Below are 13,309 nucleotides of genomic sequence, written 5' to 3'. Positions count from 1 at the left end.
AGAGGAGAGGAGAGGAGAGGAGAGGAGAGGAGAGGAAGGAAGGAAGGAAGGAAGGAAGGAAGGAAGGAAGGAAGGAAGGGAAGGTTCTCACCAGCAGAAGTCCAGGAGGTGTGCAGGCAAGGCAGGGATGTAGATGTGTTGCCAGTGCATGGGATACAACATGGCGGCAGAGGCTTGCACGCAGGCTGTGAGCTGCAAAGAGAAAAAGGGGGCAGGACCTTCATTAAGATAACCTTTGGAAGACACTGGGCACAGTGCCTGGCAAAGTGAGCGCGCGTGTGTGTGTTGTAATAGGAGAGGTGGTCCCACAGGTTTGATGGTCCCAAACCATTAAGGGTCGTGGTGTCCCCTGTCCAAAGCTGCCCTCGTGTTCGCTCAGCCGCGTGAGAGGTGGGCGAGCTCCACGGCCCCTCCCTGCCGCCACTCCCCCTTACCGTGCTGAGCTTGCTGGTGGTCAGCAGGATCCGCCTCTCGTGCAGCAGGCTGGCGTACAGCCACAGCATGTTGTTCACGTCCACAGCCACGACGAACTCGGTTAGGTTCCTCTAGGAGGGGAGAGCAGTTAGCCTCAGAGGGGAAAAGACGGTGCCGCGTGCTCCCCGGTTCTCCCTTCTGGGGCTCCCGCGCCATCTCTGGCTACGGGGCTGGCGTCAGCATACCACTGGGGGGGCACCTGCTGGGGCCCACGGTTTCCGGCAGGGCCCCTTTGCTGGCAGCACCCCCTTCCTATTCTACCACCCGTGCTCCCTGGCGCCACTGGGAAAAGAGCTGGTGCTGGGAACATGGGCACTGGGAGCAGGCAAGGGAAGGGCGCATGAGCAGGGGGAGGCATGCAGGTGGGTGGGAAGGAAGAAGAGGAGGAGGAGGAGGAGGAGAAGAGGAGGAGATTGGATGTATACCCTGCCCTTCACTCGGGAGTGGCTTACGGTCTCCTGTCTCTTCCCCTCCCCACAACTGACACCCCGGGAGGTTGGTGGGCCCGAGAGAGCTCTTTCGAGGACTGCCCCTGAGAGAGCGGCGCTGAGAAAACTTGTGACTGACCCAAGGTCACCCAGCTGGCTGCATGCGGTGGGTGGGGAATCGAACCCGGTCCCCCCCAGATTAGAGTCTGCGCTCCTAACCACTGCAGTAAGGCACAGGGAGAGGGAAACAGACCTGACCCAAAAACTGGAATCAAGAACTACAAGGCCCTTATATGTCTTTAACTGTCTTTCTGATAAATACATGTATTTTTGTATATTATAAGTTTTAACGTAGTTTTTAATATCGGCCCTTTATTTGACTCCTAACCACTGCACCAAACTCATTCCCATGCGTGCGTACGAAAGCTTACACCTAGAATAAAACTCTGGTGGTCTGGAAGGCGCCACTGGACTCAAACTTTGTTTTGAGAACCGAGTTGCACACTGCACCCACCCCCATTTTCTGTATTTTTCTGTTTACTATTATATCCGATCTGCCCAGTTGAGGACCCCTCCCCACAACAGACACCCTGTGAGGTAGGGGAAGCTGAGAGAGCTCTCTCGAGGACTGCCCTTGAGAGCGCTGACAGAACTTGTGACTGACCCAAGGTCACACCAGCAGCTGCATGTGGAGGAGGAATGGGGAATCCAACCCGGTCCTCCCAGATTAGAGTTTGCGCTCCTAATCACTACACCAAACTGCATTGGAACCCTGCAATGTGATGGGCTCTAGGAATTCCCCCAAATGAAGAGAAGAAAAAGAGATTGGATCTATACCTCCCCCTTCACTACCCGAAGGAGTCTCAGAGCGGCTGACAAACTCCTTCCCCTTCCCCTCCCCACAACAGACACCCTGTGAGGTAAAAGAAGAAGAAGAGATTGGATTTATACCCCACCCTTCACTACCCGAAGGAGTCTCAGAGCGGCTGACAATCTCCTTTCCCTTCCCCCCCCCACAACAGACACCCTGTGAGGTAGGCGGGGCTGAGAGAGCTCTCTCGAGGACTGCCCTTGAGAGAACAGCTCTGAGAGAACTTGTGACTGACCCAAGGTCACACCAGCAGCTGCATGTGGAGGAGGAGTGGGGAATCCAACCCGGTCCTCCCAGATTAGAGTCTGCGCTCCTAATCACTACACCAAACTGCATTGGAACCCTGCAATGTGATGGGCTCTAGGAATTCCCCCAAATGAAGAGAAGAAAAAGAGATTGGATCTATACCTCCCCCTTCACTACCCGAAGGAGTCTCAGAGCGGCTGACAAACTCCTTCCCCTTCCCCTCCCCACAACAGACACCCTGTGAGGTAGGCGGGGCTGAGAGAGCTCTCTCGAGGACTGCCCTTGAGAGAACAGCTCTGAGAGAACTTGTGACTGACCCAAGGTCACACCAGCAGCTGCATGTGGAGGAGGAGTGGGGAATCCAACCCGGTCCTCCCAGATTAGAGTTTGCGCTCCTAATCACTACCCCAAACTGGAAGGAGGGCACGAGTGCCAGGGGGTGGACAGAGAAGGAGAGTGAGGCCCTGGGAACTCTCTCTAGCCTGGGCTAGCCTGGGCCGTCCAGGTCAAGGCAAGAGAAAAAACAGAGGGGGTTTGCCCATTGCCTGCCTCTGCGTAGCAACCCTGGACTTCCTTGGTGGTCTCCCACCCAGGCACTAACCAGGGCCGACCCTGCTTAACTTCTGAGATCTGACGAGATCGAGCAAGTCTGAGCCATCCAGGTCAAGCCTCAAGCATGTGAAATATCAAATGCATTTCGAGCAGGGGTCATTTCCTGCAGGAGCGCACAGGAGCGGAGCTCCTGCAGTAAAGAGCCCAGGGGGCGGGCACATGCAACAACCCCCACCCCCTGCTCCCAGCAGCCCTCAGTCAGAACAAGAAGCAGCCAGGTAAGTTGCAGAGCCCCCCTCCGGCCCCCCCGGCCCCAAACAGTCCAGTGGCACCTTTAAGACCAAGTTTTATTCAGGTACAAGCTCTCCTTCCTCTGCGAGGACAGATCTGCACGTCAAAGCCCAGCTCGCGAGATTATAAGCCTTAAAAAAAAAAATCTCTTCGACTCTGAAGCCTGTAATGGGCCATTCCGGCCATGCGGTGGCAGTGCGGCGCTGCAAGACCTGGAGAAGCTGATGTCATCTAGCCAAGCCAAGGTGATGCCAACAGAATACGTCTGACCCTGCAGCTGATCAAACCCTCACCGACTGTGAAGTGTGTGATTAAAAAGATATATGTTGTCCTCCCTTACCCCCATAAATCATTGTTAGTCCCGCGTTGAATGAGTAACTGTAAATCGCTCAGAGCCAGCAAGTTCTGCAGGATTAAGTGATTAATAAATTGAAATATTATTATCATTATTATCATTATCAATAATAATAATAATAATAATAATAATGATGATGATGATGATGATGATGTATGCTAATGAGCTCCTGCACCTCTTTTTCTACGAAATGACCCCTGATTTCGAGCATATGCCGAGCACCTTTCACAGCATAACAGCCACAGCCACATCCCCACTTCTGCAACCCAGGGGGTGTGATCGCCAGGAAAGCTGCCTATGCGGAGTATATCACACACACATACCCCACCCCACTGCAAAAGTATATCACACACACATACCCCACCCCACTGCAAAAGTCCACAATGCCAGCGACACGACTTACACTCTCTGGGATGGTGGGCAGTTTGCTGTGATCGGGGCCGATGAAGTAGGAAGCCTGAAAAGGAAGACGAGAAGAGGTTGCAAACCCGACTCGTCTCAAGGGGCAAAAGGTAGGCAGGAATTAGTCCTGGTGGCAGCCTGAGCCAGCGGCATCAATGGCCATTCACTGAGTGGCGGGGTTAGTCAGGAGGGGAGGTTGCTCCCCGAGAAGACGTGAAAGGCAAAGATTTAGTCTTTTTAGTCTATGCAGCCGAAGAAGGTGGCTGAGCTACGAGGCATGGACTGCACCGCTCCACTAGGGAGGCAAGTGAGGGAAACCACATTTTGTTCGCGCTCTCCTCCGAACGTTAAAAAGAAACTCTTTGCAAAGAGAAAGCTAACCTAGCAGGAAGCGAAATGAACCTTTCGCCCTGACATCTGCATTCTCGTAAGTTCCTGTTTCTTTGGGGACTTTTCCCTGTTCCGCATGGTTTTTCTCCCTCTAGTGGCCGACTCGATATTACACTGGTTCATGTCCAGTGGATCTCCTTGCAGATTTAAACTGCTGGTTTTTATGGCGGACATAAAACCCGGTGTAATATCCAATTGACCACTAGGGTTAGTGCAGAACAGAAAACCCCTCTGGAAGAAGTGGGAACTTTCACAGGAAGAAAATGTGAATGCAGGAAAGCCCATATAGAAAACATACAGAGAGATTTTTGCATGGAGAAGCATTCAAAAGTGGCCTTTCCCTCTTGCCTGCTGTCTTAAGCGGTGCAGTACAGTCTACTGCCTCAGAACTCTACCAGGTCTTTCCGTTGCACGTGGAGCCGAAGTCTAGGGGGGCAGAAGTCAGAGCAGCCGGACATCACACAGGTGAGTGGAGGAGAGGACACAGAGCTAAGAACCACTGAGTCGTCCGGCGTACGTCGGATTCCTCACTCACCGGTGCTGACCCAGGGTCCAGATCCTGGCTCCAGTCTTGGTGTTGTGCGTTCAGATCCTTCCCGGTGGTAATTTTCAATTTGGTCACCTTTGGGTCCTTGCAGGACAAGAAGTGGTTAAAAAAAGGACCCCGGAAAGGTGAAATATGCCAGATGTAACCAGTGTAATATCCCATTGACCACTAGGGGGAGCAAAACACATGCAGAACAGAAAACCCCTCTGGAAGGAACAGGAAGGGGACAAAACACACGGCTGTGTCGGGAGGCGGTGCGGTTTCCGTTCTAAGATTTCCATGAAAAGCCCCGAGCACTCAAATTAGTCCAAACGCATTGTAAAGTGTTTTGAGAGTACGAAACATAGCAAAAATATCGCTTAGAAACATCCCCTGCCTCCTGACATCCGATGCCCCCCAGGTGAGGTCAACCTAGAAGTTTATATATTTATTTCATTTATACGCAACCTTCCTTCCCAATGGGGACCCAAAGCAATTTACATCATTCTCCTCTCCACCGTTTTATCCTCACAACACTCCTGTGAGGTAGGTTAGGGTCAGTGTGTGTGACTGACCAAGGTCACCCAGCGAGCTTCTGTTCCAGAGTGGCAGGCCCGTAGACAGGATTTTGTGGCTTGTGGGGCAGGTTTTTCCCCCCTGGTGGGGCTGAAGTTCTCAGTGCAGAAAGAAAAGGCATTTAGCCAATAGAGAGCTGTGACCAGGATAGATCTCTAAATTGCAAGCCGTCGGCCACTTTAGGCGACAGTTCTCAGCTGCTGCAAGTTAATCCCTTCTGCCAACCTAAGCAACAATTCTAGCAACAAGCCAACAGGTAGGGCTGATGACTTCTACTGTCAAGAAAGCTAACACTGAGGCAGAAAAACTCTCTTAAAGGAGACCGGTTTCTTGACACAGAGTTAGGAGGGATCCTAGAGGTCACCTACTCCAACCCCCTTGCTCAGTGCGGGAATTAGTCAACGACAGCTCCCCACTCTGCTTAAAAAAGCACACACCTTTTAAAAAATGTTTTTAAATTATGGGGGGAAAGCATTTACATGAGAAATCCTTGTGGGGCTGCGCCTTTAAGCAAGGGGGCAGCGCCCCAAGAGCCCCACCATGGCTACGAGCCTGCAGAGTGGGGATTTGAACCTGGTTCTCCTGCACTACGCTGGCTCTCCGATACGACTGGAGCAGCCATGTTTGTGGTTCACGGGGTGTATTCTCGTCACACATCTCCCCTTATTCGCATCAGGCAGCCGGTTGGGAGGCAGGGGTCTGGTTTTCAAAAGGGGCCAGCTAATTTGTCAACCACGGACTGTCAGCAGAAGAGCCCCCCCCCGGCGACCATTCTCCATCTTTGTCGCTGTCAAGGAAAGACCTGTAACTGACAGTAGTCAAGCTCTGGGGATAAATGGCCAAAGTACAGGCGGGTCCTGGAGCGTTCCTAGAATCACAGACCAATGTTCCCTCTAAGCTGTGGAGTCTTGTGAGCAAAAATTCTACTTTGTGAGCTACTGGCATTAAAGTTGTGAGCAACTGATTTGGCTGCTGCATAAATTAGTTTGCTCTGGAGCCCTCCTTCCTGAGCTAAGACAAAAATCTGTGAGCTGGAGGCTAAAAAACTGTGAGCTAGCTCACACTACCTCAGCTTAGAGGGAACCCTGCTCCAGACTACAGAGATAAGTTCCCCTGGACAAAACGGAGACCTTCTGTCCCGGCCTCGGGGCTCCTGCTGCCGTTTGGTGAACTTGTGGGAGCAAAATGAGAGAAAAAGCAGTGTTGCTGTGATGCTGCGGTGTTACAGAACGCGGACGCGGCAGTGAAGCCAGCCATGTACAGCTGCTGCCCCTGCAAGACGCAGAACCTTTGTTCTCCTGAAGTTTTTTATACAAAGGATTTGTGGACTTCACTTAGAGTTTCCCCCTTTGTATCAAGTACTTTTCGATCCCAGCTCTTTAAGAATATATAAGAGTTTGCTCAGGGCTATTTTGGGGCAGGAACGCACAGGAACGGAGTTCCGGCTGGCTCCCGAGTTGGCCACACCCAGCAGGAACTCATTAGCATAACAGGCCACACCCAACAGCAGAAACCCATTAGGATTGGCTCCATTAGGGGTGTGTGGCCTAACATGCAAAGGAGTTCCTGCTACGAAAAAAGGCTCTGGGTTTGGACAACAAACAAGGTAGAATAAGAAGCAAAAGGTGGGTGTGGCTGGATGACTACACAGCTGGTGACATGGGGGTGTGGCCTAATATGCCAATGAGCTGTGCTGTCAGGGGTGTGGCCCAGTATGCTAAGGAGTTCCTGCTGTTGGGTGTGGCCTGTTATGCTAATGAGTTCCTGCTGGGCTTTTTCTACCAAAAAAGCCCTGGGTTTGCTGAACTTTAACAAAGATTTTAAACTGTTTGAATTGTTTTGTACAACAGAATCTTCCTGCTTTTGTTCGTCATCCATTCACCGGAGTGTCTTTATATTGAGACAGCCTCCTGTGATTGGAACAGATCTCCAGCTGACATAGATCAGCTCCCCTGGATAAAATGGCTGCTTTGGAAGGTGGACTCCGTGGCTTAACTTGATATATTTATTGCTTTATAACTGTTGACCTTATAACCTTAGCTTGTTATTTAGTTTTCTCTTAGCATATCTTAAACTGCCACAGGAGGTGGCTGCTGCTATAAGCATGGACGGCTTCAAGAGGGAATTGGATAAACATCTGGAGCAGAGGTCCATCAGTGGCTATGAGCCACAAGGTATAGATAGGAACTCTCAGGCTGGGGCAAGGGATGCTCTGTATTCTTGGTGCCTGGGGGGGGGCAACAGTGGGAGGGCTTCTAGTGTCCTGGCCCCACTGCTGGACCTCCTGAGGGCACCTGGTATTTCTGGCCCCTGTGTGACACAGAGTGTTGGGCTGGAGGGGCCTTTGGCCTGATCCAACACTGGCTTCTCTTGTGTTCTTATAAGAGGGAATTGGATCAACATCTGGAGCAGAGGTCCACCAGTGGCTATTAGCCACAAGGTATAGATAGGAGCTCTCAGTCTGGGGCAAGGGATGCTGTGTCGTCTTGGTGCCTGGGGGTGGGGGCAACAGTGGGAGGGCTTCTGGTGTCCTGGCCCCACTGCCGGACCTCCTGATGGCTCCGGGTGTGACAGAGTGTTGGACTGGATGGGCCATTGGGCTGATCCAATATTGGCTTCTCTCTTATGTTCTTATAAGAGGGAACTGGATAAACATCTGGAGCAGAGGTCCATCAGTGGCTATGAGCCACAAGGTATAGATAGGAACTCTCAGGCTGGGGCAAGGGATGCTCTGTATTCTTGGTGCTTGGGGGGGGCAACAGTGGGAGGACTTCTAGTGTCCTGGCCCTGCTGGTGGACCTTCTGGTGGCCCCTTGTGTTTTTGGTCACTGTGTGACAGAGTGTTGGACTGGATGGGCCACTGGCCTGATCCAACATTGGCTTCTCTTATGTTCTTATGTCTGGGGCAAGGGATGCTCTGTATTCTTGGTGCTTGGAGGGGGGTGGTGGCAACAGTGGGAGGGCTTCTAGTGTCCTGGCCCCACTGCTGGACCACTGCTGGACCTCCTGAGGGCACCTGGGATCTTTGGCCACTGTGTGACACAGAGTGTTGGACTGGACGGGCCACTGGCCTGATCCAACATTGGCTTCTCTTATGTTCTTATATGGAGCAGAGGTCTATCAGTGGCTATTAGCCACAAGGTATAGATAGGAACTCTCGGTCTGGGGCAAGGGATGCTCTGTCTTCTTGGTGCTTGGGGGGAGGGGGCAACAGTGGGAGGGCTCCTAGTGTCCTGGCCCCACCACTGGACCTCCTGAGGGCACCTGGTATTTTTGGCCACTGTGTGACACAGAGTGTTGGACCAGATGGGCCATTGGCCTGATCCAACACTGGCTTCTCTCTTATGTTCGTAAAACATCTTAATCAGGTTTACATGTTAATTTGCTGGTCAGCCCGTCTATAGGTTTGACCCTTACCTTCCTTCCCATGTGTTTGGAAAAGCGTGCATGCACCCGAAAGCTCATACTTGGAATCAACCTGTACGTAAGTCACCCTCTGTCAGCAAAAACGGGGGAAAGCCATAGCCAAAGCTGCGGGCCTGTCTGGGCTCTCACAGGTCCGAGAAGAGAATACTTACAAATTCAAGGCTGACCGGGCTGTTGAATTTCGGCACAGGGTGAAGATGCAGCGTGGAGAGGAATTCGTCCAGTTCGGTGAACTGAGGGAGGAGAGAAAGGCGAGAGTTTGTGGGGGAAGGAGGAGGTGGGGGTGCGAGGGACGGGGAAGCTGAGGGACCCCTGGTCTCACCTGCTCTTTGGCTAAGTGGTCAGCGATGTTGTTCAGAATCTTGTAGAAAACTTCAAACCAAGGGAGGTAACTGTAAGGAGCAGAACGGACTGTTAAGGAGAGCCAAAGAGGGGCAGTGGTTAAAGACTCGGGAGCCAATGTTCCCTCTAAGCTGAGTGAGTGTGAGCCAGCTCACAATTTTTTAGCCTCCGGCTCACACATTTTTGTCTTCGCTCAGGAAGGATGGGGCTCCAGAGCAAACTAATTTAGGCAGCAGCCAAATGGCTCGCTCACAACTGTAATGCCGGCAGCTCACAAAGTAGAATCTTTGCTCACAAGACTCCACAGCTTAGAGGGAGCATTGCTCGGGACTAGGATTTGTGAGACCTGGGTTCAAATCCCCACTTGTTCCATAAAAGTGACCTTCTCCCACTGGGTGACCTTGGACCAGTCACTCTGGCCCAGTTTGGTGTAGTGGTCAGGAGTGCAAACTCTAATCTGGGAGAACCGGGTTTGATTCTCCGCTCCTCCACATGCAGCTGCGGGTGTGGCCTTGGGTCAGTCACAAGTTCTCTCAGAGCTGTTCTCTGAGAGCCAGTTTGGTGTAGTGGTTAAGTGCGCGGACTCTAATCTGGGAGAACTGGGTTTGATTCCCCACTCCTCCACTTGCACCTGGCTGGATGACCTTGGGCAAGCCATAGCTCTGTCAGAACTGTTCTTGAAAAAGAGCAGTTTCTGTCAAGAGCTTTCTCAGCCCCACCTTCCTCACAGGGTGTCTGTTGTGGGGAGGGGAAGGGAAAGGAGTTTGTCAGCTGCTCTGAGACACCTTTGGGTAGTGAAGGGCGGGGTATAAATCCAATCTCCTCCTCTTCTTCTTCTCTCAAGGGCACTCCTCAAAGGAGCTCTCTCAGCCCCACCTCCCTCCCAGGGTGCCTGTTGTGAGGAGGAGGAGGGAAAGGAGATTGGAAGCCGCTCTGAGACTCCTTCAGGCAGTGAAGGGCCCTGGGGTATAAATCCATCCTCCTCCCTCCTCCTCTTTCAGCCTAACCCACCTCACAGGGTTCTTGTGAGGATAAAATGGAGGAGAGGAAAAGGAAGTGAAGCCACATTGGGTCTCCATTATGGTGGAAGGTGGGATGTAAATCAAGTTAAAAAGAATTAAATTAACAAAGTAAGCACACACACCTGGTGTGAAAAGAATCTCCAAAGTAGAACTGGGGAAGATCTTTCTCTGCCTCTGGACTGCTAAGCAGCTAAGCAGCGCAGAAAGAATGCAGCGGCAATCAGTAGTCCACAGATCTTCCCAACCCCCAAGGCAGCGTAGCTGGCACTCTGGGGAGTTCCTGGAGACTTGCGGTGGAACCTGGGGGAGGGGGGAGTTTGGGGAGGGGAGGGGCCGGAGCACAGATATAATTCCCTAGGTCAGGGGTGTCGAACTCGTTTGTGTTGAGGGCCGGATCTGACATAAATGAGAGACCTTGTCGGGCCGGGCCGGGTGTGTCATAAAATATCATGCCACGTAGTGGAGATATAAACTTCATAAAGGACACAAACACAAAGGTTTTGGTTTTTTTAACTTAAAACAAAAACATGCTTAAAACATCAGCACTCTTGCAAAAAGGCCCATCCAGTCCAACACTCTGTGTCACACAGTGGCCAGAAATACCAGTGCCATCAGGAGGTCCAGCAGTGGGGCCAGGACATTAGAAGCCCTCCCACTGTTGACCCCCCCCCCAAGCACCAAGAAGACAGAGCATCACTTGCCCCAGAGCCCCTAGCTATACCTTGTGGCTAATAGCCACTGATGGACCTCTGCTCCATATGCTTATCTAATTCCCTTTTGAAGCCGTCCATGCTTGTAGCACCCACCACTTCCTGTGGCAGTGAATTCCATGTGTTAATCACTCTTTGGGTGAAGAAGTACTTCCTTTTATCCGTTCTAACCCGACCGCTCTGCAGTTTCATGCAGTGCCCACGAGTTCTTGTATTGTGAGAAAGGGAGAAAAGTACCTCTTTCTTTACCTGCTCTTTCCCATGCATAATCTTATAAACCTCGATCATGTCACCCCTCAGTCGTCTTTTCTCCAAGCTAAAGAGCCCTAAGCGCTTTAACCTTTCCTCATAGGGAAAGTGTTCCAACCCTTTTATCATTCGAGTTGCCCTTTTCTGCACTTTTTCCAAAGCTATAATATCCTTTTTAAGGTGTGGTGCCCAGAACTGCACACAGTATTCCAAATGAGGTCTCACCATTGATTTATATAGGGGCATTATTATATTGGCTGATCTGTTTTCAATACCCTTCCTAATAATCCCCAGCATAGCATTGGCCTTCTTTATTGCAGTCACACACTGTCTCGACATTTTCAGTGAGTTATCCACTACAACTCCAAGATCTCTCTCTTGATCAGTCTCTGCCAGTTCAGACCCCATCAATGTGTATTTATATTTAGGATTTTTGGCTCCAATGTGCATCACCTTGCACTTGGCCACATTGAACCCCATTTGCCATGTTGACGCCCACTCGCCCATCCTTCTACCTGAGGATGCACAGGCAGGTGCGGAAGCCCTTGGCCAGCCGACAGAAGCCGAAGCGTTGTTTCCCTTCCAGGTCAGTGAGCGCAAAGGTGAAATGCTGGACTGCGGGGCTCTCCTTAACCCTGGGCAGGAGAGAGAGGAGATATTTCAGAGACATTGGTGGGGAAGGGGAGTATGACAGATCAGCTAAAAGGACCAAGATTTCTGGGCAGAGCAATATTATGCGGCACCTGTGCTGCAGCAGCCGGCTGCAGCACAACTTTGTGCCTGTTGGGGGAGCATTTCTGCAGCACATGCATCTGTATCCATCCTAGCTAGTTAGATTACATTCTAACCCTATCTCTCCCCTATACTATCTAGAATGGAGTTCCCTAAATAAAGAATTCTTGTTACTTGAAACTTACCAGTGGTTCTGAGTAACTTTGTAGCTTTGCTAGCACACACAGTACTGAGACGCTGCTGCTGCGTGTAAGCTTAGTGCACCCTGCGACCAATAGAGATTCCTGGTCATTCCATACCAGTGACTCTAACAGAACGCTGGGGGGGAAACTCTTGTGGATTTTTTCCCCCTTTTGGAATGAAAGACGTGCCTTTTTAGAACCATTACGACAATTTGATACACTCAGTTATAAATTATGCATCTTATGTTGTTAAAGCACGAAAATGACCTTAGTTTAGATGGGAAAGTAAGTTGTACAGATATTTCAATTCTCCCCCAAATGGCTTTTTTGTTTTTGGTTTGTCTTAATCCACCTCCACCAGGAACAAAAACCTAGTTTTCTCATGGCTCCAAAATATCTGGCTGTGTCCCATCTCCAGCGCATGTGAGTGTTAGTCCAGGGGTGTCAAACATGCAGCCCGGGGGCTGGACTAGGCCCCCGGAGGGCTTCCATCAGGCCCGCAGTGGAACTGGCCGTCTCCTGCTTCCAGTTCTGCTGCTCCCGCTGCATCACAGCTTGCTTCGCCAGACTCTCTCAATCGCTCAGCCATTTCATGTTTTCCCCTCGGTCCTAGACTCAGAACTGAGCATGAGATCTCTGTGGCGAATGTCAATAAATCAAAAGCAGGCTTGCAGCTGACAGAGCGAATGTTTTAAGCATGTTTTTATTTTAAGTAAAAAAAAAAAAACCTTTGTGTTTGTGAGAGCTAGTTTGTTGAAGTGGTTAAGTGCGCGGACTCTAATTTGGGAGAACCGGGTTTGATTCCCCACTCCTCCACTTGCACCTGCTGATGTGACCTTGGGACAGTCACAAGCTCTGGCACAGCTCTTCCTGAAAGAGCCGTTTGTGTCAGAGTTCTCTCAGCCCCACCCACCTCACAGGGTGTCTGTTGTGGGGAGGGGAAGGGAAAGGGAAAGGAGTTTGTAAGCCACTCTGAGACTCCTTTGGGTAGGGAAGGGCCATGGGGTATGAATCCAATCCTTCTTCTTCTTTTACCTCACAGGGTGTTGTCTGTTGTGGGGAGAGGAAGGGAAAGGAGTCTGTAAGCCGCTCTGAGACACCTTTGCGTAGTGAAGGGTGGGGTATAAATCCAATCTCTTCTTCTTCTTCTTTTACCTCACAGGGTGTCTGTGGTGGGGAGGGGGAAGGGAAAGGAGTTTGTAAGCCGCTCTGAGACTCCAAGTGAAGGGCGGGGTATAAATCCAATCTCTTCTTCTTCTTCTTCTTCTTTATAAAGTTTAATATCTCCGCTACCGGGCATTACGTATTATGACCGACGTGGCCCGGCCCAACAAGGACTCCTTTATGTCAGATCCAGCCCTCAGAACAAATGAGTTCGACACCCCACTGCATACCTCTCGATATCGAAAGGGAAGCAAAACCTGGGCAGCATCTGAATGGTTTCCTGCAGGGAGAGAAAAGGGCCCTTGGTTAGGACAACCCAGACATCAGCCTGAGCAGAGCACATCTGACCCGGGCACCTCGAAAAGCAACTG

General features: G+C 51.1%; 1 protein-coding gene across 1 annotated transcript in view; it reads right to left on the bottom strand.

Annotated features, from left to right (window-relative positions):
* Positions 1–13,309, bottom strand: part of LOC107113626 (DENN domain-containing protein 1B-like) — a 59,432-nt gene that overhangs the window by 33,162 nt on the left and 12,961 nt on the right. Inside the window, exons 4-11 of the mRNA XM_015414970.1 lie at positions 13,169–13,218; positions 11,376–11,495; positions 8,860–8,929; positions 8,690–8,770; positions 4,545–4,640; positions 3,621–3,674; positions 435–545; positions 92–192 (exon numbers count right to left, since the gene is read on the bottom strand). Coding sequence (XP_015270456.1) covers positions 92–192; positions 435–545; positions 3,621–3,674; positions 4,545–4,640; positions 8,690–8,770; positions 8,860–8,929; positions 11,376–11,495; positions 13,169–13,218 — 683 coding nt within the window. The remainder of the gene's footprint in view (positions 1–91; positions 193–434; positions 546–3,620; positions 3,675–4,544; positions 4,641–8,689; positions 8,771–8,859; positions 8,930–11,375; positions 11,496–13,168; positions 13,219–13,309) is intronic.

The sequence above is a fragment of the Gekko japonicus genome, unplaced genomic scaffold (assembly GCF_001447785.1).
Source record: "Gekko japonicus isolate JY-2015 unplaced genomic scaffold, Gekko_japonicus_V1.1 scaffold4345, whole genome shotgun sequence".
NCBI lineage: Eukaryota > Metazoa > Chordata > Lepidosauria > Squamata > Gekkonidae > Gekko > Gekko japonicus.
The sequence above is the reverse complement of the archived record's forward strand: the minus strand, read 5'-3'. Positions and strand labels throughout refer to the sequence as shown.